General features: G+C 45.7%; 1 protein-coding gene across 2 annotated transcripts in view; it reads left to right on the forward strand.

Annotated features, from left to right (window-relative positions):
• The window catches only part of ELK3 (ETS transcription factor ELK3), a 60,041-nt gene extending 35,396 nt beyond the window's left edge, over positions 1–24,645 (forward strand). For both annotated transcript variants that reach the window (XM_081131021.1, XM_081131020.1), the window contains exons 3-5: positions 6,821–7,600; positions 16,781–16,903; positions 22,012–24,645. In XM_081131021.1, coding sequence (XP_080987147.1) covers positions 6,821–7,600; positions 16,781–16,903; positions 22,012–22,110 — 1,002 coding nt within the window. In that variant the 3' untranslated portion in view covers positions 22,111–24,645. The remainder of the gene's footprint in view (positions 1–6,820; positions 7,601–16,780; positions 16,904–22,011) is intronic.
• The last annotated feature ends 224 nt before the right edge of the window (positions 24,646–24,869 follow it).

Below are 24,869 nucleotides of genomic sequence, written 5' to 3' on the forward strand. Positions count from 1 at the left end.
GGGTCGGCCTATGCACCAAAGGATCACAGGTTCGGTTCCCAGTCAACAGCCTGTACCTGGGTTGCAGGTTCGACCCAGGGCCCCAGTCAGGGCCTGTGCAGAAGGCAGCCAATGGATGTGTCTCTCTCACATGGTTGTGTTGATGTTTCTCTGTCTCTCCCCCACCCTCCCTCCTTCCTTTCCAGTCTCTCTAAAAAGGAACGGAAAAAAATCCTCCAGTGAGGATTAAAAAAATGTCTTAATTTGATAAGTATACATAGATTAAACACATATTTAAAAACGTGAAAATGCAGATAAGTGAAAAAAATTACAAATCAATGGTAAACCTGCCACCACTAAATTTTATTATGTATCTTTTGAGATTAATTTTTCTTTTTCCCTTTTTTTAATATACAGGGTAGGGCAAAAGTAGGTTTACAGCTGTTCATGTGGAAAATACAATAATTAAATAATAATACAAGAATAAAGTGTGTGTTTTGTATCTCACAATGGTAAGCCTACTTTTGCCCCACCCTATATAATTATTTAATTAAAATAATGGAAGATGCCATGCATGCTGCTTTTTTTTGCTTTTTTTTAAACCTATTGTATATTTAAAGACACAGGGAAATGTTAACAATGTATTATCCTCTAACGTAGCTGCATAGTATTCCACTGGGGGCCCTCACAGTATTTAACCCACCTCTGTGGGGTGGGAAATTGAGTCTAACCTCACTTTCCAACCAGGAACCTCAACTTCATCTTTAAAATGGGATCACAGTGCACGTACAGAACGTGGCAGGCCCCCATAAATGCTGCTTTCCTTTGCCCTTTCTGGCCACTGGTTCCTTCCACGTAGGGTGTCTACCCCAGCGAGATGAATGTTCCCAAGATAAATCCATCCCGCCTCCCCACCCCAGGATCTGGGTGGCAGGCGCTCTGGGCAGCGGCCGGCGTTGCCTTCCCCAGAAGCTGAGCCGGGGCTGGGCCAGGGCGGAGCTGGGCTGCTCCCTCCTGCCAGGCAGGCGTTTCCCGCTCTGAGAGGCTGGACAACAGCAGAGATCAGCTGGTGTCTGCTTAGTGTCTGCACCACTTGTAGGGCTGGACGTGGGCGGCACTGCTGAAGCTGTCATGGCCTCTAAGTGGGACACGTGGATCCCACGATCGTTCACATCTGCTGCCGCCACCCCCAGGGCTGCCCCCCACCCCACCCTGAGTTAATTGGAATGTGTGAGGTTTTCTTCACGGTGGGTGTCAAGTGCTGGCCACGCTAGGCATGACATACTGTAAGCCTTGCGTCTGTGTCTCATCTGAACCCAACTAAATAAAACATCATGTTTCCCCTGTGTGGTTGAGATATGTAAACCAGATGTAATTCTATCTGCCATAGACCCGCCTCATCACCCAGAGCTGGGGATAGAGCAGGAGCATGCACAGCCTTCTAAGAGGTTTAATTTTGAGTATTCAGTTGTCATTGAAGCTGACAGGGGGTGGTTTTGTTTTGTTTTGTTTTTGTTTAAATTGGAGTATAAAAATAATGATAATACTGAGAGCAGGTAAATACTGTGGGCTTATCATGTGTGGCTGTTTTGGGTTTTTGCTATAAGCTTCCTACACATTATCTCCCATGAGGCAGGTGGTAAGTCAGTACCCATTTTGTAGATGAGGAAACTGAGGCACATGGCCGATAACAGACAGGGGTGGCGTTTGAACTCAGGCGGTGACTCTGGAACTGCGTTCCCAGTGGCAGCTCTTGTGACAGGGTCAAGCGGGTATTTATGGAAAGATCCCCCCCTCTGTCCTCTGTATCCAGCCCTGAGGTGGGTGCTGGGTTAGGAAAAGGCTGGGCTGTTTGCTCAGAATAATCTACATGACCTTTCCTGCTTGTTTAGTGAGCTGCTGACATTTCTCAGCTTGGGGAACAAGATAAGGCAGTTGCAAAATCAGAGGGCAGGAGTCCTGCAGCTCCTGGGAGTCCCCAAATGGTGGAAAATTAAGGGGGGCTGTAGCCATTCTGGTGGGGACCCACTGCTGGTCCGGCTTCTCCTGGGGCAGGAGCAGCCCTGGGGGAAACGGAGCCCTGGTGGAGAAATGAGAGCTGGGATAAGTCTGAGCACAGGAGAGCCCCATGCGCGACCTTGGATCAATATTGGGTGTCAGGCCAGAGCTGATGCACGCAGCGGGTATTGCCCAGTACAGGGTTAGTGAAATTACAGTTCATTAAACTCTTACAGGAGGCATGAGGTTATAGGGGTTCCCATATGGCCCCGCTGTCTGTCTGGGGGTTTTCAATTTAAAAATGCCAGCAAAAAAGAACAGGCAGGTATACAAGTGGGACTTAGTCACATGGGTTTTAACCAACCTGGGGAACAGCCACAGAAAATTGTGTCCCTCGTGGAGTGAAGCCACTGGCTTCCCGCCCGGGTCAGTTCTCTCCCCAGGGAGAGCCATTCATTCAACAAACTTGTAGTTAACATTATCCGTAATGACTTCAAAATTAAGAGGTAAATTCAGATCATTACCTAGCACTGTATATAATTTGTTAAAAAGCACAATACTTTAATAGACATTCCTGATTTATCCACTACACGGGTCTGCTGAACAGGCACCTGCTGCTTGTGTATGGCAGAAGGTAGGGGTCAGTGTGTGTACGTGTTTAAACACACCTACGGGCACATCCGTTTCATCAGTGGGCTGCGACTGGCAGGGCAGCGGACAGCACCGAGGGGAAAGGAACCGTGACCCCTTCTCTCAGTGTCCTCCGTCCCACTCGGGTGAAGTCACCCAGGGGACCCTCGCTCGCGCTGCCGGAGGTGGCTGGTGAGTCAGGAGGATTCCTTCGCACCTGTTGGCCACCGTCCTGCCCGCATGGGCTGCCTCCCCTTTAAGCTCCTGCATTCTCAAAACACCAACGGGGACAACGGGATGGCAGGAGCAGCTTTGGGACCCACGCTTCCGCTTTCGCCTGGAACCGCCACTTGGGGGCGTGTCGGTGGCTGTTGGTCTTGCCCTCACTGAAGGTGGCCCATCCTTGCTGCCCGTAACCTTTACACGGAGTGCGGGCCAGGGGTCCACACTGGTTGTGAATACACACTTGGAAGTAGGAGCAGAGAGGCTGGTCTCGTGTGCGTGAAGAGAGGCAGATGTGTGCAACTGTCCCTCTGAAACGGGGCTGGAGGGTCACTCGGCTCCACCAGACAAATGGCATTTGTGAGGTTACCGGGCAACTGTAAGCAACAAATACTTGTGAGTCTGGGAGGAAGGGGTAAACACATCAGACTTTTCCTAAACATCCTCAATAATAAGAGCCCGTCCCCATGTGCTCCCGTGTCCTGGGCTGTCTCACTCAGCCCGTTTCATATCACTTTCCAGCATGGCCAAGCGCTCTGGGGCCAGGCTGCCCAAGTGTTAGCTAGCATGTGACCATCAGTGATTTATACCCTCCAAGCCTCAGTTTACCCATCTCTAAAGTGGGGACAAGAACAGTTCCAACCTCTCAGAGGATTAAACGAGTCAAGGGTGGTCACGTTCTTAGGACACAGCCTGACAGATGTATGTGCTCAACAAATACCACCTATTATTGTTCCTTACACTGTGAGTTTTCCAGCAAACCCCTCGTGGGGCAAACTCTTGAAACCTCCCTTCAGAGACCACAGAGAGATCTTCAAATACCCCTGCTACCCATCTGCCCTGGCAGTGAGGTAGGGAGGGGCTGGCCCTTCAGCCCCAGGCTCTCACCTCCAGAGTCCACTGTCTACCTAGGTCTCCAGCTGTGGGCACCCTGGTGGGCACTTCCCTTGCCTGCTCCCCTCACAGGAACAGATCCCTGTGCTGAGCTGGGCTGCTTCGCTCCGACCTCTCCTTCCCTCTTCTTACTTGGTTCCCTTCCCAGCCTCTGTCCTTGCAGAGCTTTCACACTGTCCAGGGAGCCAGATCTAATCTATCTTTCCTCTCGGTCTCTGGAGAAGCAAGACCCATCCTGGTTCTTTCCAAAGGCTGTTTCTTCCTCGTTTTGGTCAGCGCTGTAAATTGTCCCCACTCCATCCCTGTCACTGTGTAACCAGTCCCTGAAAAGCTCCCTTGATAGAGGCGGCAGCTACTGACGGGCCCTTCTTGCTGCGGCCGCGTTCAGTGCCCTTCGAGGTGCCTCCTTTTTTGCACTCAGGAGGGTTAGCGTGTTAAGGCGGACGCCGCCCAGCCTCGACGGTTCTGTCTTCCATGTAGACGTGTAACATTCTTAAGATTCCTCCCGTTCTGGGTGGACCTTGAGGGCATTATGCTCAGTGAACTAAGTCAGAGAAAGACAAACACTTTATAATATTACTTACGGAATCTAAAAAACCGAACTCACGGAAAAAGAGTAGATTAGATGGATGGTCTCCAGGGGCTGGGGGCTTGGGGAACTGGCGAGTTGTTGGTCAGAGGGTACAGACTTCAGTGATGGGGTGAATAGGTTCTGGGCATCTAACGCACAGCGTGGTGACTCTCAGTTAACAGTCCTGTGTAATATACTTGAACTTGCTAATAAGACAGTAAGCACATCTCAAGTGTTCCCCAGGAAGGAAGTGGTAACTGTGCGAGGTGATGGAGTGTTAACTAACCCCGCTGTGGCTGTCATTTGCAGTGAAATGCAGGAGGTCATCACATAGCACGGCTTAAACACACACACTGTTCTTTGTCAGTTTATATCTCAATAAAGCTGGGGGGGGGGGGGTTCCTCGTTCTTTTTTTTAAAACAGCTTTGTTGAAGTATAATTCAAATACCACCCTCTTCACCTATTTAAGGTGTACAGTGCAGTGGTTTTGAGTATATTTACAGAGTCGTGCATCCATCAGCACAACTACTACTCCCTTTTGGGCGTCCCCCCCTCAGTTCCCGTCCCTCCCCCAAAACATGAGACATGACAAGTGCACTTTCTGTTTATAGGTTTGTCTGCTCTGGATACGTTGTAGAAACAGAGGCACCCATACACCGTGTGGCCTTCTGTGTCTGGCTTCTCGCCTGGCACACTGCATTCAGGGAGCGCCCATGCTGTAGCAGGCGTCAGAGCGCCCCTCCTTTGCTGGCTGGGTAATGCTCTGTTCCGTGATTATACCACGTTTTGTTTACCTGTTTGTCAGCTGACAGTCTTGGGGGCTGTTCTTCATGTTCTTTTTGAAGCACGCATTCCAGGCTCTCTACCTGAGATTGAGATTGCCTTTCCATTCCCGACCATCTTTTGAGGAGGAAGAGGCATTTTTATCGTTTTTATTTCAGCCCCAAATTACTTCTCGGTTTGCTTATGAATATGTAATGCTTGCTCAGACACTGTGTTCTGAATACCATAATAAAATTAAAGGCTCGTATTAAAAAGCAAAAACCAGTTCATAAGACCTGCCAGAAGAAACAATTCAGACCATAGTTTCTTTCTTCTTCTGTGTATTTAGGCTCTAATAACTCACTCCGTTTGGATGAGTGCTCCCCTGGCTGAGGGCAAAGCAAAGTTTTCCCCAGAGAGAAAAAATATTATGAGCAAAGAACAAAAATACCTTAGAATTTTAGCAGAGGAGCATGATGCTTTCTTCTTACTAGGAACTGACTCTGGATCAGGTGGCACTTAGTGACGCCCTCATTTGAACCCTCTCCTGCTGGCAGCCGGTTTCTCCCGGGCCTGGCATGTGGCCCACGGAGATCCTCCCAGGTAGGCCCAGGTGGAACTTCTAAGTTTCCCAAATTTCTCTGAAGGTCTGTCAGTGGTTTTCGGTTTCTCTGGTGGGTTCTTGGGCAGATCTCTCAGTTTATGTCATAAGGATGGGACCTTCCACCTACAAGAGGGTTAGTGTGAGATCAAATGAGACAGCTTGTGTGCAACACCCGTATGGAGCAGGCACTCGATGGGAGCTCCTCTCCCCCAAATGGCTTTTTTAACCTTCATGGAGGAGCCACTGGGAAGTCCTCTCCCGCGGGATGGTGCCACTAGCTCCTTGCGCTGGAGGGAGCCTGTCTCCGCCTCCCTCGAGCCCCTCGGATTCCCGCTGGCATTTGAGAGAGATTGAGTACTGCCTTTAATACGAAGTCCGTTCTCCCAAAGGGGCATGAAGGCTTTTGCACTGATTATTGGTTTTCATTTAAATCCTCATGGCTTTGGACTGGAGCCATAAACCGAAGAGCCGAAAGTAGATACTGGCAACTTAGGACACTGGATGAGCGCCGCAAATATCAAAGGAGACAATTTGCTCTCCCCCAGCGGCTTTCTTGGCAGAAAACTAAAAAGGGAAAAATTGTCTCCATGATTTAAGAAAACACAGTGGGGCTTGCTGATAATAAGTTACGTTTCTATAATGCCTTCCAGCTTGCGGAATGCTTTCCCACTATTATTGCATTGAATTCGCACGAGTCCCAGAGGTAGGTAAGACAATACTGCATTATGGTTAAGGAAATGCTGTCTCTACCATGTACCGACCACGTGGCCGTGCCGGTTATTTAAGCTCTAAGCTTACTTTCCTAAATTTTAAAATGGGAGTTTAATAATACCTTCCCCTTAGGAGTGCTGTACAGATTCTAATGAGAAAATACATGAACAATGCCAGCTGCAGAGTAAGCGCTTAATGGCAGCTGTTATTACGTTTAGATACAATTATAATCTTCTTCACAGGTGAGGAAACTAAAAATGGCAATCCGTTTGCTGAAGATCACACCATGAGGAACCGGCAGAGCCGGAGCGCAGGTCTGATCCTGCCTCCGGCCGGCTCTGGGCCTCTCCGCGGGACCCCGGAGCCAGGCTGTTCCCCGTCGGTGAAGCTCTTCCTCGTTTCTCTGGTGCGCTGATCTTTTTGGTGTCTCCTTTTGTGTCATTCACAGAACATCATCAAGAAGGTGATTGGGCAGAAGTTTGTGTACAAGTTTGTCTCTTTCCCGGAGATCCTGAAAATGGACCCTCACGCCGTGGAGATCAGCCGGGAGAGCCTTTTGCTGCAGGACAGGGACTGCAAAGCGCCCCCCGAAGGCCGCGAGGCGCACAGACACGGCTTGTCCGCCCTCAAAAGCACGAGCCGCAACGAATACATCCACTCGGGCCTGTACTCCTCCTTCACCATCAACTCCCTGCAGAACCCGCCCGAGCCCTTCAAAGCCATCAAGACGGAGAAGCTGGAGGAGCCGCCGGAGGACAGCCCTCCTGTGGAGGAGGTTAGGACTGTCATCAGGTTTGTGACCAACAAGACCGACAAGCACATGAGCAGGCCCGTGGTGTCCCTGCCCTCCACGTCGGAGGCCTTCCTGGCCTCGTCCGTCTCCGCCAAGATTTCCTCCTTAATGTTGCCAAACGCCGCCAGCATTTCGTCTGCCTCGCCCTCCTCCTCTCGGTCCCCATCCCTGTCCCCCAACTCGCCCCTCCCTTCTGAACACAGAAGCCTCTTCCTGGAGGCCGCCTGCCATGACTCGGATTCCCTAGAGCCCTTGAACCTGTCATCAGGCTCCAAGACCAGGTCTCCATCGCTCCCCCCCAAGGCCAAAAAACCCAAGGGCCTGGAGATCTCTGCGCCTCCGCTGGTGCTCTCCGGCACCGATCTCGGCTCCATCGCCCTCAACAGCCCGGCCCTGCCCTCAGGATCCCTCACCCCAGCCTTCTTCACCGCACAGGTAAGAGCCGCACCCAGCACCTTCCTTTTGCCTTCAAGAATCCAAGGGCTCAGGTAACAAAGTCGCAGTGGGAATGTGAAGGGAGGTTACTTCCCACCCCAGACCTAAAGTGTCCACAGGAGGAAAGGTGGGAGATTGGCCGCAATGGGACGCGTGGCTGGTTTCTTGCTCTCGGTGGCCTGAAGTGGTCATGAGATGGGATGTGCCCTCTGGCCGTCAGAGCAGACCCAGGGATGTCCTAGGGACGGTGGAGCTGGCCAGGCGATGCTTCAGAAGGCATTTGGGGTATATGAAATTTTTACGGCAGTGTCCTCGCAGGTGGGGAGCTTGGTAAGTAGCGTTTGTTTTCTGTTTATAAGGAAATCGACACTAACGGATGCGGCCCTCCCGATTGTCAGCGTGGAGCTGTGGGGCCCCGTAGTCCCCAATAGGAAGTAATGGTGAGGATAGTAAAGGCCATACCAAACACTGCGGAAGAGAGTCCCCAGGAAAAGAAGTGCTATGTGACAAAACCCAGGTCCACGTCAGGAGGGAGAGGGCAGGGCAGCAAACGTGTGGAGCAGGAACGTCTTCAGTGTTTGAAACTCCAAGGGGACGGAGCTTTTTCCTTTAACTGTGACATTCAGATGCTCGCTGTTGTCCGGCTGGCAGTGGCAGGGCACAGGCAGAGCCGTGCCTGGTGACCCTGTTGCTGCTCCCTCGGGAAAACCGGATGCATTCTGGTGGCAGAGTTAAGCTCGTTGGCTTTGGGCTCGCAGACCTGGAATGAGTTCCTGGCTAGACCGCTTGGTAGAATGTGACTGGGCACTGGCTCGCTCAGCCTGTTTCCACGTCTGTGAGATGGATGATTGTGAGGACTGGATGGGATAGCGGCTGTGGTAAGAGCTGGCTACAACTGGCAGGTATTGCTGTCATGGAGCTGTGTGTGCCAGGCGCTGTTCTAAACACTTCACACATTGCCATGGTTAATTTTCAGCTCCACGAAGTCCATCTGTTATTGCCCCATTTTTCCAGCTGAGCGGCATGAGCACAGTGCTAAAGTAATTTGTCCAAGATTGCACAGCTGATAGGTGGTAGAAGCGCATTTGAACCCAGTCTCTCCAGAATCCGTGTTATGGGCATTGATATTCACTGGGAAACGCCCAGTTGTCCTTGATCCTAACAGTGTGCAAAGGAGCTGAAAACAGCTCTTGACCTCTCCATGGCTTCTCCCCTGACATTGGTGGCCCAGGGATTCGGTGTCAGCTCAAGCTTGTGAGCTGGTGGTAACAGGGATGCCCCCGTGGAGGGGAGAGCTAAGGGCTCAGTTACTGGGCAGAAGGAGCATGGGTTCTCTTCAACTGGGCATTTTCCAACCAAGCAAAACTGTCCGGTGACTAAGGACAGCTGTGTAAATGCCTCAGAAACAGTGGCTCCTCAAGTAGCTCAGAGAAGTGGGGCCAGGGTGGACAATCTAGAGATCCCCTCCCCTGGTCAACTTTGTTTACAACTGTAAGGTTTAGAGAGGTCTTGAGCCAGGCCAAGGCCAACTCTGATTTCGGTATCTGCTTTCTCTGAGAGCCTGTCTCACTGTCTCTGAACAGACTGGGACAGCTGCCAGCCCTGTAGCCAAGTCGGAGGAAATCGGCTCAAGCGAGCCCTGTGGTTTTGAACCTGACACAGTGAATTTAGGGTGGCTCACTCAGTGGGACTAAGGATGGTGTGGCTGGGCTGAGGAGAGACCTTGACATGAGGGTGGCTGCAAACGAATGGATGCAAAGCGCAGGATGGAAGACAGATGCTGCTAGAAATGACCTAAAACCAGGGAGGGAAAGTGTAGGAAAGCCAGACGACCTGTGTCGGGCAGATGGGAGTGAATGCTCCTCAGCCAGCCTGTGAGGAAGGGTTCACGCAGTGAAGTGTGAGTTAGTGGCAGGAGGCCCAGAAATGGAGCCAGGACTTCCTGAAGGAGGGAGGCAAAGGGCAAGGTCTGGACCCAGGACAGGAGCCTGGAAGTGGGGGCCTGGCCTGAGGGGGGCGTTTGGACAGGGGTGGGGTGTGAAGAAAGCAGTACACAGTGCTCTAAACAGGTGAAGTTGTTAAGGGCTGCCTTCGGGAGATGGCACCATCTCAGGACTTGACATCACCTCTGCACCTGGCACCAGTGTGGGTGGTCAAGGGTGGCTGACAGGGGGAGAAACCAGAGAAACGGCAGGACTCTGGCATTGGAGGTGTCCACCCAGGTGGTTTTTCTGAGATCAGCCAGGACTACCATGCAGTGTTAGCTTAAAAAAAAAATTTTTTTTTCCAGTTAGTTTACATTCAATATTATTTTTATTAGTTTCAGTTGTACAGCTTGTGGTTTGACACTCATACACTTCATGCAGTTTTATCTTGACAAGCCTCAGCTATTTGAGGATTTAGCGTAGGCTCGGAGTCAATGTAGGATTTGGATCCTAAGATTCTACCCCCTGCGTGTGCCCCAGAAATGGATCCACTTGGGGCCTCCCTCCAGTGGACAGACAGCATGGGCTCCCTGAGGAGCCGGCCACGCTGTGGAAGGCCACCAGCCTCAGCTGGGGGGATGAGCCCATTTTCCTGAGGACCGGAGAGACTTTATTTTGCTCCTAGGATAGCTCTGGGGGTTCCACTTCCACCTGGATGTGGCTTCGAGCCCTCCTCCCAGTCCCTCCCGCAGCTCAGGTTTCCCTCCTACCGTAGCACTTTGTGTCCCAGAAACTCTTGTCCCTTCTATGCTATGTGCAGCGTGACATTGTTTGCACATAAACATCTGGTTACCTATAGGAACCTCCTACAAACTCTTAAAGGCTGGCCTTAGAAGAGGTAAAAGCTGTGCTGTAATAACTCCATATCCTAAAAATGAAATTCCCAAGAATTTAGTTTATTCTAAGAACTATGTATTTATTTATATTTTACTATATTATTCTAAGAATAATTCCTAGTTATTTTCAGCTGGAAACATGGGAGGAAGAAGGGTAGGATTAGGAGTCTTTTGGCATGACCAGGGTCCTGTGGTGAGAGTGCCCTCTGCGGACCTTACTAAACCACATACCTCGTATAAGCCCAAATTCAGATTTGAAATTTTATCTGCAAAATGATGTGCATGAAAATCACCAGCCACTCCCCCAACATCATAACCTCCCCTCCCATCAAAAATGCTTGTGGTGTATCTGCTGGGACTTGTATGAAGTGCAGTTGAGATGACCCTTGTTTGAGTTTTTAAGCCAGATTACTAATGTAAACAGATATGATGATCCCCCAAAGGCCCCTCAAGCATGGATATGAGGAACTTAAAAATGGGAATACAAGAGCCAGCTGGGTACCAGAGAGTGATGAAGTTGGAGCTTAGCTGCCAAGGGTAATAGCTGCCAGAGTATCAAGGTCATGTTGGACTGTTGCTAGAAGAGCAAGGGTGTTATCTCTGATGGCATGAGCTGCAGAAATTGAGCCGGGGGTGGGGGTGGGGGTGGGGGTGGGAAGCCAGGATGTGAAACCCTCCTGGTTCCCAGCCAGGCACCGTGGAAGCCTGAGTGGTGCCAGCTGGAGCTTCTGATCCTCTGGATCGTCTGTCCCTCTTCTTCCATTCGCCTCTTCTGTTCTCTCTCCTTCATCTCCTAACAATGAAAAGTTGGTTCAGAATCAGAGGCCTGCACAATGCACTTCCCTTCCTATCTGCCAAAACTGCTGTTAATCTGTGATGTTTAAGATGCTCAGCTCAGCTATGTGCAGGCACCAGGGCATGCGCTCCCCCTCAGTCTGAGCATGCAGGCCCCAGGCTGTTTCGTTAGCAGCAGCCTTGGATTCTAACTGAGTGGAGACAGTTTGCTGAGGACTGAAATGCTGAACCCTCCTTCCTGCATTTACTGGTGGATGTAACAACTGCCAGCCAAAGTCACAAGGTGGGAATTGAGTAAAATGGACGCGTGTGTTGAGGAGCAATCAGGGTATATTTCATCCTAGCCCAGCTCTGGGGTGGTTTCTCACCTTATTGTCTCTCTTGCCATTATCACAGAAGGAAAGAAGTTTTTTTCCTTCATCTCACTCTAACACTTCCCCTGCCCAGCCTGCAGCTTTCTCCACACTGACCCTAGTGAAGAGGTTCTTTGTCCATTAGGGAGCTCTGCGTTGGAAGATGTCACTGGTGACAACTTGACACTCCTGTTGAAGATGCCTTCCCCAGCTCTGGGCTCCCTCTTTGCACCCTGGGACCCATCTCCTCTCCCTCCTTTGCCTTTTCTGTTGGTCCTTCACGGTTCTCCCTCTTCCCCACTCCCCCCTTATTCCTGTTTCCTCCACCACTGACTATACCTGCCCTGGCCTCGCATGGAGTTCTCCACCATGACCCCCTTTCCTTAAGACCAGAGCATTCAGTTCCACACAAACTGCTGTGTGAGTCTACTTCTCTTTTAAAGGCCCTAAAAACCACCTTTTTATTTTAATTCAGACAACTCGAGGAGTTTCTAGGGTCTCATTGTCACCTTTCATTTGTGGACTTTTTCTTAACTCTAGAGTGGTATTGCCGTGCATTCTGTTGGCATCTGTGGGAGATTAGAGATGTCTGTTGGTGCAGCAAACTGTTAAATGGACAGATTCTCTCTCCTTTATCACTTACCAGTACCTCAAGTCACCAGATCCAGCAACCTGCAAACACTCTTGTTGATCAGCTCATGCATATCCCTTTTAGTCAGTCAGCTAAGGAATGGTTACTGTTTGGTAATTCATTTGGGGAAATAATTGTTGAATACCGCCCCCGCCCCCCAAATTTGCTAGGCACCTGCAGATACAGAGGTGATCAAGGGAGGCACAGTTCCTGCGCTCCTGAGCTTACAGCTTGCTGTTCAGTAGGGATACAAATAGGAATTAGACCATCCATGATAGTTAGGAGCTTGTAACCTACCTTAGGTTAGTTAAAATAGTATCCCAGATGTAGCGCAGAAGGAATACGTAAGCAAAAGGAAGACTCGGGACGGAGGTGTTAACTTTGCTGGGGAGTGGGGAGGGTGCTGAGCGCACTTGGTGGGAGTGGTGAACACGCTTGGACAGGGCGTGGAGGGATCGGTAGCAGTTTATCTGGCAGATGAGGTGAAGAAGGCATTGTAGACAGAGGAAGAGCTTGAGCCAGGCGTAGAGCTGTGAAGTGGCTTAGTACAGTGGTTTAGTGAGGGGGGAGGTAAATTCTAAAGATAAAGGGAGTGGTAAGAGATGGGGCATGAGTGTGACCTAGTCCAGATTGGTTTTAGAAATCATCCTGATGACACGGATTGGGCAGGGGTGAGGCTGGAACCAGTTAGGATACTATTATATTCCAGGTGAAAGACAATGAGGATCCAAGGCTGTGGCAGTGGGATGGGGCCAAAGGTGACAGGTCTGAGACACAAAGGGAATGCCATCCACAGTGACTGGGGGTGGGGCGGGGAACCAGAGTTGAGTCTGAGGAGTATGGGAGGAAGAGAGTAAGCTCAAAGGGAAAGGTTACAAGTTCAGTTTGGGCCATATTGAGTCAGGCGGAAACGTGCAATTGCACCCGGAGTTAAGGAGTTTGGGACTGGAGATAATGTAGGGAGTCATCGACGTGTAAGGAGGGGTTAAAACCATGGGTATGGACGAGATCACTTGTGGAGTAGGTCTCGCCCAGGGAGCTGTGGGCTGGGTGGTCAGGGAAGTTCTGGAATGAGTTCTGAAGAACTGGCAGGTCGAGATTCTGGGTTCTCTGTCTGTTAGCTAAGTTCGGGACATATCAAGTGGAGGGTTCATATAGGGAAATTAGGGCGTCTGCAGCCAGAGTATGGGTGAACGTGGAATTGTGGCTACGGAGGCTGTGCTTATGCAGCATGAGTAGAAACGAGGTTGTGGCGAGGGGGGTATTTTGCATTTCGGTGACTGGGGTGCTGGGTTGTATTATATCAGGCACATGATACATACTGTGTACTCAGTGTGTGTTGGGCAGATAGAGACACTGACAGAAATGGAGGAGTCATAAGAAACTGAACTTGGAAAGAAGGTGGTAAATTCAAGTTTGAAAATGTGGGGCATTCCACCTGGAGATGTTCGGCAGGTGAGAAGGGAGGGTGGACACCTAGAGTGACAGATCACTTCAGCTCATCAGGTATTTAGGAGCTGTGGGCTACAGGTGAAATAAAGATGAGCCAGGTATCTTAAAGGTTACAGAAAGAGGTATAATCAAAATATGCAAGTTACCAGACCATGAGGCAGCACGTGCTAAATGTTTAAGAGAGGTGGTTATGTAGCGTTCTAAGGATCCAGAAAAAAGGGAAGTGCCATCCGGTTGAGGAGAGAGCAGGGAGGTCTCCTGTAAGGTGGTGGCTCTTTGATGGGCGAGGGAGGCAGGGGTAGGGAGGAAGGTAGGATCCAGGCTGAAGGCCATCAACAAAGGGCACTCAGAGGTGGCATGTCTGGACACCAGCTCATTAGGCTTATTAGCTCAGGTGTGGGAGCTTTTTAGGAGACTCACTATTAAGTGGAGGAGCTAAGAGGGAGGGTGGATAAAAATGAGATCCTGGCAGGAGGGCTTCCCCCCTCGAAAATGAATGCTCATTGCCCTTGGGCTTCGGGCACCTCCCTCCCTGGCCGCTGATGGGATCAGGAGCTCTGCAGTTGAGAAGGGCCCGTGGAAGAGGAAGCATGCATCCTGCGTGTGACTTACTTCTTTCGTTGGCCTCTAGTGCTCATGCCAGACCTCCCTCTGAAAGCTCGCACTGTACTTGAGATAACCCAGGGCAGGCTTTAGAGAAACTTTACTTAACGGAGCAACCAAATAGCCTCGGCCGGGTGGCTCAGTTGGCTGGAGTATCGTCCCGTGCACCAAAAAGGCGGCGGGTTCCATCCCTGGTCGGGATGTGCAAGGGACACAACTGACGGACGTGTCTTTCACATCGATGTTTCTCTCCCTCTCAAATCCATAAGTATATCCTTGGGTGAGGATTTAAAAAAAAAAAAAAGAGTAAGCAAATAGTGTTTTCTTTAAGGCCACAGGATCTTCAGGGAGATCAGAGCTGGGAGAGGAGTGGATTGAAGTCATTTCACAATATTTATTTGCATATATTATGAAAGGCATTTCAAACATTAAGCATGGAGAACAGAGGGCTACTGTATTCTGAATACATCCTGAATCCCTCAGAAAAACATATGTGCAAACATCTCAAACAAGACATAGGTACAAATTTTAGACTATGAAAATATAAATGCTACACTTTGCATATAGCTCAAAGGATTATATATATTTATGGCCATGGATGAAAGGTAGCTAGATTTTGTAGTTTAGAAGACTCCTTGTCTCTTTAGAGCTTTGAGATCGTCATTGGTGGGTAAACGAGGCAGCTGTAAACATGCAGTTATTAAATGTTAATGTGGCAGACTGTGGTCGGACCTGGCTCCAGAGTGACATGCAAACATTAGTTCTCAGGTCACCTGAGCCTGTCGACTGGTACCAGCTGACAAGATGGGCTTGCCTGTTGCAGAACATTCAGTACTTCTCTATAGACAGTTGAGAGTTTCTCCCATGAATAGGTGAAATACATTTAGTTAAGTGTGTCAGGTAGACTCTTAATTACTAATAACAGTCTTGCTGTGCCAGGTCATATTAAGAACTTTAATCTTCCCAGCAATCCTGTAGTGCAGACATTTTTCCTCCCTACTTTAAAGAGTAGGAAACTGAGGCGTAGAGCAGTTACCTACCTAATGAGTGGTGGTTTTGAGGCGGGAGCCCTGGCAGAGCCCATGCTGAGCCAGTTAGGTCTTAACCGTGAGGCCAGATGGCCTGGCACACTTGTGAAATTGCCCTGGATTAGAACAAAGGGGAAGCTTATCCGAAACAGGAATTTATCCTAGTAACCTTATAGGTCATTCAATATGTAGGAAGTGCCATGGAACGAAAAACTCAAATAGTTTGGTATAAATTACCTTTCAGCAGCTTCAGTTTGAGGACCTTGGGATGAGTCTGTCTCCAGTCCACTGAGCAGAGAACTTGCAACTTTGGTTTAAGCCAAGTGTTCTTGATAATTAACAAAGCTGCTCAGGCCAGTTCTAGGAAAAAATAACACTTGAGCATCCAGCATGATGCAATCTGAACTACAGCTGCCTTTGCTGTGGTTCCTCTTACACAAAGCACCTACTGACACCACAAAACCGCGGAGGAGCTCCTCTAGTCACCCAAGGTGCAAAACCACCCTGGGCAAGGGAGTTCGCCTTCGCAGAGAATAAAAGCCTGGCAGACTTGCCAGCTGGGCGGGCTGTTTCCCTGCCCTCTAGCTGGCTGGCAGGCAGGACTCCTGCTGAGTGTGTGCAAGCAAACCCAGCCCTTGGCACTCTCCCGGGAAACCCAGAGTCTTGGCTTGACACCCAATCTGACAAGAAAGGATTTTTCCCCCCCTTCAAACCATTGCCAGGGAGACAAATTCTCATCAGTCCCACATCCGGAGTGAAATCTGGAAAACCCAGTTCAGAGTTTCTGAAGAAGCCGCTACAGGGTATTTTAGTAGCAAGTCCTAAAGTATCAAAGGGTCATTGATAAGGAAAATGAAGCTTGGGAGGCCCTTTTAAAAATATTTGTGTTTGCCTGGCCCGGCATGGCTCAGCGGTTCAGTGTCAGCCTAGGATCCAGGAGATGGTGTTCGATTCCCGGTCAGGGCACATGCCTGGGTTGCGGGCTCGATCCCCAGTGGGGGGCGTGCAGGAGGCAGTCAAGCAATGACTCTCATCATTCATGTTTCTATTTCTTTCTCCCTCTTCCTTCCTCTCTCTGAAATCAATGTTTTTAAAAAAATAACATATATTTTTGTGTTTGTAACCCAATGGATGTCTACTATAGAAAACTAAGAACAAATAAAGCCCCTTAATGGGATCCTGTTTTATTACACATGAAATCTTGTTTAATGGAAGGTGGGGTGCAAATTGAAGAAACAAGGACAAAAATTGCTACAAACTTGAGTTTTCCACTAGAATTTTTAAGGGAAAGTAACTTGTTCATGCCTTAAAAGTTGCTAATACAATTAGCATTAAAGAAAATTAAAATTAATCTGTGTGTAGCTGTGCGGAAATAACTGTCACATTTCCCTAAGGTAGGGAGGCTTGCTTCTTGGCTCGTGGCTGGTGCACCTAGCCACCCTGCTGGAAGTCAGGTGATACCAATTTCTGAAACTGTCTGTGTGCTTGCTTTCTCAGACACCAAATGGATTGCTCCTGACCCCGAGTCCACTGCTATCCAGCATACATTTCTGGAGCAGCCTCAGTCCAGTTGCTCCACTGAGTCCTGCCCGGCTGCAAGGGCCAAACACGCTGTTCCAGGTGAGCGTTTGGAAATGAACCTCTAAACAATGCACTTCTAAGGGATGTGTTCCCCAATAAATCCTGCAAAGGTAGCAGTGAGTTCTGCCCTATGTTTGGTTAAAATGTTAACTTTCCAAAGGGAGTTTATGTTAATGGGGCTGGACACAAAAGGCAGCCTTCAAAGGCAGGAATTTTCATTGGGGCAAAAGTGGGAGCACTCAGGCCAGATAGCCATAAATGGAACAATGCCTTCTTGAAGTGTTCGGAATTTTCATTGACTGTGAAAACAGGAAATGTATTAAGGAAAAGGCAAAACTTTGAAAATTGTATTTTATAAAAATCTCCTAAGACTTAAAAATATTAATGTATATTAGTCAACAGTGACATTGCTTAAAATCAAATGAAAAATAGTGAACCATTTTTCCATACTACAGTAGAAAAGTTATCTGTATAATTCCATGGTACATAATCAAGTTCTCCTTGTTCCATAATAAAAAAAGGAGTATCCAGGGCACTTGGTTAGAAACTAATTAGGTCTTAGTGGCTTTATCTTGTGAAACTCCCTGTACTGGGTAAGCACACGTTCATTATTCATTCACAAACTAGGATCTCGAAGCAGCATCACTTGCTATCACATGGAAGTCACTATTTCCTCTTTGAGACCCGAAGACTGTTACTCACTGAACAAGATGTTACTGTGTGAGTATGTGAGTGTAGAATAGAAAGGATCCTAGGGACAGGAATGAAGCAGAGCTGGATCAAGTGCCACCTCCCTCTTTACCCGATTCTGGCCTCGCCTGTCCCATCCACCCTGCATCCTAGACCTGCCCCCCCCCCCCCCCCGCCCCGCGTGGCTCACCTGATGCTAGTTGTTGTTTTGATCCTATTGCATCTAGCATGCACGATTTTCTATCATGATAGACTGTGGGCTCTCAAGAGGTCAGAATTGCATCTTGTTCACTGTGGGCCACCAGCATCTAGCACATTGCTTGGCACACAAATGATGCTCAGTAATTATCATTGACTAACTGAATGGATGCCTAAGCATTTGTCAAGAAATGCCTAAGAAACTTAAGTGTTAAAAAGATCAGGTCTCCATGCTTTTTTGAGTTGGTCAGTTTGCTTGTCAGGGTTAATATTTACCTCCTCTGTGCAAGGAGCTGTACACGGTGGGATTTCGGGTCCTGTCTGGAGAAGGGTGGAGCTATGGAGGTTTTGATTGCTATCTTGCTTCTCTGGTTTCGTAGCAGGATGGAGGTAGGGTGTCACGATGTCACTGCATCCCTGGAGTAATGCGGTTTCTCTTCCTGGCCCTTCTTCCCATTACAAGAAACTGAGCTATGGCTCTGCACAGCCAACATGTTGGTTCATAGCCATTTTAACTCAGGCAGGGAAACAAAAACTAGTAAAAAGAGAGCAAAATGTAGTTTCAGTAAAATGTCAGATGAGCAGTCTTTTGATGGAAAGCTCAAAGACCTTTCTTCCCGAAAGTCTGCAGGTCGGAGCAGCAGCATTCTCGGCTTAGAGCAGAAGGGAGCTGCGTGGGCCTGTGCACCGCACGCTCCATGCCGGCAGGGGCTGTAATACTGCTCTAACCCTAGACTCTTAACACAGGGCCTCTGTAGCGTTAAGTATCTGAGTAATTAATGATGCTCACTTCCCACCTTACTGGAAGTCCTGCCCCGTTTGGTGCAGGGCTTGGTGACCTCCCGAGGAAGCCATGGGGAAACTATTACTTATGAGTTCTTTGGCATACCTTACTTTAGATACTAAACCTTTTCTAGCCCATTACTCCCCACAGTAACAGTGGTTCATGTCCACAGTGATTCTACACATTATATCAATATGTGGAGATCTGGGGGTTGGGGGATGTAAGTATGTTCTCTTCAAAAAACAACAAAAAACCAAGTGATTCTCCAAGTCAGAATGCAACAGAATCTGCTGGAGGGTGTGTGAAAATAGGCAGAGTTTCAGATTCAGAAGAAGTTCTGGGAAGGGGCCAGATGACAACCTTCTTTTAAGTTCCTGGTGATACTGCTGCTCCAGGAACCACACTTTGAGAACCACTGCAGACCAGTCCTTCCCAATTTACATTTAGACTTCAGAAGAAATTGCTGCATCTAAAGGCTACATGCTCAGAATTTAAGTTTCACAACATGGGCCTGTTCTCTCTCCTGGAGCCATTCAAAATACAGTGGGCAAAAGTAGGTCTACAGTGGTGAATACATGAAAGTTTATTCTTACATTATTTAAAAATAAACTGTAAACCTACTTTAGCCCCACCCTGTACAACCATGAAAAAACAACAACAAATCACCATGACTGGATGTCCCACAGCGCCTTGGACCCTCTAAGGAAGAACCCTTTCAAATATTCTTCTTCTTCCCATAGTAAGAGCAGATGAGTATGGTAAAAGTTGAAATTGGCAGTTTTGAAAATGGTAAATAACAAAACATGGTACAAAGAATAATACTTTTTTTTTTTTTTGAATTTTTATAAGAGTTTGAGCCAAACTAATGGATATAAGCCGAGGAGCAAGATCTCAGATGCTTCCTACACTTTCTGATTTTTAAATTAGATATTTCAAATGATGGATTTTCAAAATTTCTATGAGTATCAACAGTGCCCCAATTTATTTAAAAATAACACACCTCTTTCATATACGCTCTCAATGTGTTTTTTACCTGATGCTGGCAAATTCCTGCTCTGATTAGAAAAGTAGATCAGAGTCCTTAGAGTAACAGTTGACAGAGCTGGTAAGTTTTTGCACAGAAGGTCCCCTGATAGAATTGTTACAGCAGATACTGAAGAATTTAAGGGAAGGCAGAAGGTATTTCCCTTTCTGGGAGAGGCATGCTTTGTCATCGAGACAAGTCTTAGAGATGACAGAGACATACTGTGTTAAATCTAAAACCACAACCTTGGTTTACAAATAAAGTGATACCAGTTTTAACCGGACAGTTCATTTTAAGTTTGTCTATAGGATGTCTGTTCCATTTTTGAAACAGATGTTAATCAAATTTGGAATAAGCCTAGTAAGCAGAGATGTATCTTGTTGCTTCAGTTTACCCAGATCACACACCAGTAAGTGGCAGAGTTCTAAGTCAAGTTTAGGGTTGTCCTGCTCTCACAACCACCTCTCTCACTGACTTAAAAATGAGCGCAGAGCAGGTTTTGTGGGGAAGAGGCACTGGTGGATACGTCTAACAACAGAAAATGATTGCTGAGTCCAGTATAAGAGAAAAGTCTTTAGACAAAAGTGAGGGGAATGTTGCAAACTGAAGAAAAGGAACAAGGTGGCGCGGAGGGTTAGTGCCCATGAAGATGATATGAAACATGCCGGAAAAGCCAGGCGAGCCGAGAGAAACTGCCAGCTGCGTGAACAGGACACAGAAAAAAGGGCAGAAATCACCAAACATTTTTAAGACCAGACTAAACCCTAAGTACATTCTTTTGAAAACACCAGTAAGATGGATAAAACCAATATGAGAGAAGATGCAACTAAAAGAATGAAAATTCAAAACTTGGTCTTCTTCCAGCGTTCACTCTAAGCCAGCGATTTCCCACCAGTGCCGCAAGAATTTTAAAACATGTAACACCTGTTTAGTAGGGTTACTGGCCTCTTTTCCCTTGGACTGGCAAATAAAAAAATCGCAGCAGCCAACACAACACTAGCTGTCCAGTGTGACTGAATCAAAATTATACTTATTTTCTTGGTGAGATCAGCAAAAAAAATTTTTTTTGGTGTGCTGCAGAATTTTAGTAATTAGCTTATGTGCCATGAGATGAAAATTGCTCCTCTTAAGTCCATGGGATTAGTGGTTAGGAGCACAGACTTGCAAGTAGATTTTATAACCCAGTTGAAATGGATAAAATTCTATTAAAAAACCTAAAATTCCGAAGTGTCAGAAAACAAAAATCTAGAATATGCCAATAACCATTAAACTGAAACAGTAATTGAAGAACACCCCTCTCCCAAAGACCTGCAAAAAATAAATGGGGTGGTTTGGCACAGAAAGTGGTTTAAAACTTGGCATTACTGCTTATTAGCTACGACCTTTAAACAATCTCAAACTTATTTGAACTCTTGTTTTCGTTATAAAATGGGGAAAACCAAACTTACCTTACAGGCTCTAGATATCAAATGAAATGACAAGCACTGATAAACTGCAAGGCACCAGACACGTAAGTTACTAAAATAGCTTGAAAATTACAAAAATACATTTACTTGTTCTACAAATATTTATTGTATTTCTAACATGTACTGGACGCTGTAGTTTGAAATTTAGTGTTGAAGTTTAATATGTTAATATTTAATTCCTGTTTTGTCCAGATAAATTAAACTAGAACAGAACCCAGGAGATCATTCTGATACATATCGTCCCAGACAATGAAAATCTAGTTGAGGCCTTTCATCCCTTTTGTTCAGCTGCAGTAGAGCTGCTGTACTTCCTTCAGACCTGAAAGTTATTAAAGCATGTATCTTTTATTTATCATCTTAGTTACCAACAACACTGACACTGGCTTTATTAAGTTTCCTCTTGTACGGGTGACCTCTCTGCGAAGTTTGATATTATCCTTTTAATTAGAAAGAACACTTTTTCAGCCCCCAAATAAAGACAGTCTTGCTCTTTAAACCTTTTAAGATAAAAACACTCTTCATTTTTAAGTTACTGGGAAGCATTTTTGTAGCACTCTGGGAAATTGATGGCTAATTTCAAATGCCAGCATTAGAAATTACTGATTGACATGTAAAGAGTCAGTTGTGGTTTTCAAAATTAATTTTTTTCTTAATATTGAAACAAATCAGCCTTCTATATAGCTTGGTATCTTTTTAAAAAATAGTGGCAGAACATACTTTAGCAACATATAAAGTACGTATTTTTTCCTAGTAGCCTAGGCATATAAAAGAATGAGGGACATTTTCTGGGCCCCTCTGTCTGCTGTACTTTTCCTGACCTCACTGTCATGTAATTACTCATTCTGTAAAATAATTTGCAACTCAACCTGTATCACAGTAGTGGTGACAGAACTGAGCCATGGTAGTCTATCTAGGAGTGTAAAGAACTCATGTTCTTCCCAATAGATTTGCAATAATTGTTTTAAAAATCTCTTGTCCCCTACAGTTCCCAACACTGCTTAATGGCCACATGCCAGTGCCAATCCCCAGTCTGGACAGAGCTGCTTCTCCAGTACTGCTTTCTTCGAACTCTCAGAAGTCCTGATGACATTTGGCCACAATTAAAGACTCATTAACTGATGAAGCAAATTTGTCCACATGGGCTAGTTTACCTGTGTCATGAGAAGGACTTTGTGAAACCCTGTTAATTTGGTTTGCACTTTTCATAACATGGATGGTCTAGATATATGTTAGCATTTTTTAAACTTTTTTTTTTATATTCAAGTATATATGAAAATCTGTTTTGCATTAAGTGAATTTTAATGTTTTTGGTTTTATATCCTCTTAGCTCTTAAGTGTTGAACACTGTTGACAGTGAAGAACTTGTCTTAATGGTTTTCAGTGTAACTAATAAGGATGTGAAGCTTTTTTCTCTTTAATTCTGCATATGCTGAACTGTGCTTATATACACTATAACCAGCTGTGCCTTCCTTTGCATTTAGTTTTATGTAAATGATTTATATATTTTTTAGTATTAAGAGAAAATGTTTGAAAGACAAAAATTAGTATCAAACAGCTCTCTAGTAGAATTTCCTTATTTTTCACAAGTAGGCAATATGAAAGCATATTCATATTACTTTTTCTTTTGCTTTCAATTATAAGAATTGCCTTAGAACCTCTTTTGAACTTAAATTCAATAAATGTAATGTTTTTATAAGAAGAAACTAAGCCATATTTAGACAATAAACATTCATAAAAGAAAATGTTCGAAAGTGCATTTTTAAAAAAGGAACCTTGAAAGGCTAGCCTCTCAACTGTTTACAATCTTTTAGACTCCTCCCAAACCAAAAACCTGGGATGGAAAAGCTATTGGATAGAAAAGTTTATTCTATCCATACCCCTGGAATATTTCCTAGGTTAGCATATTCTTATTTCAAGAAATTAGCCCTGGTTCTCCCTGTTTTCCATAGAGGATCACACCCCTCCAATACATTCCTGTATATTATGAGTTAGTTAAGGTTTCTTTCTCTGAACCCCTGGAACTATTGTTGACATTTAAAAATTCTGTGCTTTGGAAGAGGATCACAGACTGGTGATGAAAACAAATAACAAAGAAACAATTTTGTAACATCAGGCGTCTTTAGGTATAGCCTTGCTTGTGAAAATTGAGAGGTTATTGCTAAATTTAGGGTGAGAATGAAGGAAATCTGATATAACAAATACAAAATTCTTCAGAAACCTTATCATGGTTGAACTGAACTGGTTACATAACAATTTGGAACACTCAGCAGTAAATTCTTTTGTGTAGTGTAGTTTTAGAGCAGTGATAATAGGAACATATTTTCTGTTCCTTCAAAAAATCAGCAGGCACCACTCTGAGACATCTGTACATTATGAAAGTTCTAATGGTAAAAGAACTAGAAAGTGCCCAGTGCTTTTAATTCAAGATCAGGTTAATTATCATCCTTAACTGTAAGTAAGAGAAACCAATTCGAAATGTGGCTAAATGATTGATTGATCCAAACCAGGCATTAAATAGCAGGGATAAAAAACAAAGCTTATAAAAACACAAATATTTCTTGAATTTTCAAAAAAAATCTAAAGTTTTGCTAATGATACAGATGTTGATTGAGATTGCCAATTGGAATTGAGCATCTGTGTGTGAGGGGATGGATATATGCCCTTATCTGGAGGAAAAATCCAAACATTCCAATGTGCATCTTTGAATATAAAATAATGGGGCTGATTCCAGAATCCACAGACACTAGTGTCATGGGCAAAGAATAATTCTGTACTAAAATAGCTGGTCCAGCTGATACTTACCAAACATAAACCGTTAAGAGCTAGAAAGGGCTTTTGAGAATATGTTCCACACCCCGGTTTCCAGTTAAGGACAACTGCAGAGGAGAAGCTGGAAGTTGCCTGAGGCCACACAGCTCATGGAAGGTGCTCAGTCCAGCTCTGCTTCCCCATGCTTAGCTATAAGTAACTAGTCCAAGACTGTATGTTAGGTAAAAAACAGATAAAGAGCATTAAAAATATGGTCAGATAAGAGAACACACTCCAAATGCAAGGTTCTTAGAGAAACTAACTAAAAGGGAAGTTAATGTACAAATATCTCAACCAAAAATATTTTTAAATGTTTTTATATATCAGTATGGAAATACTGATTAGAAATATTCAAATGATTACATATCTGATTCTTGTATTCCCCTCCTCCAAATACTATGATTAACATGTAATCTAGCTCCATTTACTAGAAATGGAAAAATACCATAATTTTTGATGGATTGAAAAACTCACTATAACACAAATAGAGAACTAGAGGTATTGAAGTATAACCCTTATAGTTCTGCCTCATTCTGTGTGGTGTGTGTCTATGTGGTGTTTGTTGTTGTGTTTTGTTTTTTTTTTAAACTATTTTAGTCAGAAAATAGGTTTCACAGAACTTAAATTTTTTCTCCCTTTTTATATGTCTGCTTGATTGATCAGTGTTAAACTGCTACAGCTGAAGTTTTATAGAACTATAATCTAAACATTGGTCTGTTTGTACACACCTGCAAATCTTCATTCACTTTCATATATGTATCATTTTTACTGTTACATTATTTTTGTTCAATAAATACTTTGTGATAAAAGGTGTGAGGAGGCAAGTGGGTCGTTTTATTTCCATTTACTTGGTATAATCCAAATTTCACTTTTCCATATGGTACACATTAGAAAATGAACCTTGTCATCTAGCATTAAATGTGGTATGTCAAAACATGCTATGCATTTATAACCTGCTTTAAGCAGATACTTAAGGAAAAAATGTAATTACTGAAATTGAATTGGAGAGAAAGGAATGGGTTTAAGAAATGTCGC

The sequence above is a fragment of the Miniopterus schreibersii genome (genome assembly GCF_964146895.1).
Source record: "Miniopterus schreibersii genome assembly, chromosome: 2".
NCBI lineage: Eukaryota > Metazoa > Chordata > Mammalia > Chiroptera > Miniopteridae > Miniopterus > Miniopterus schreibersii.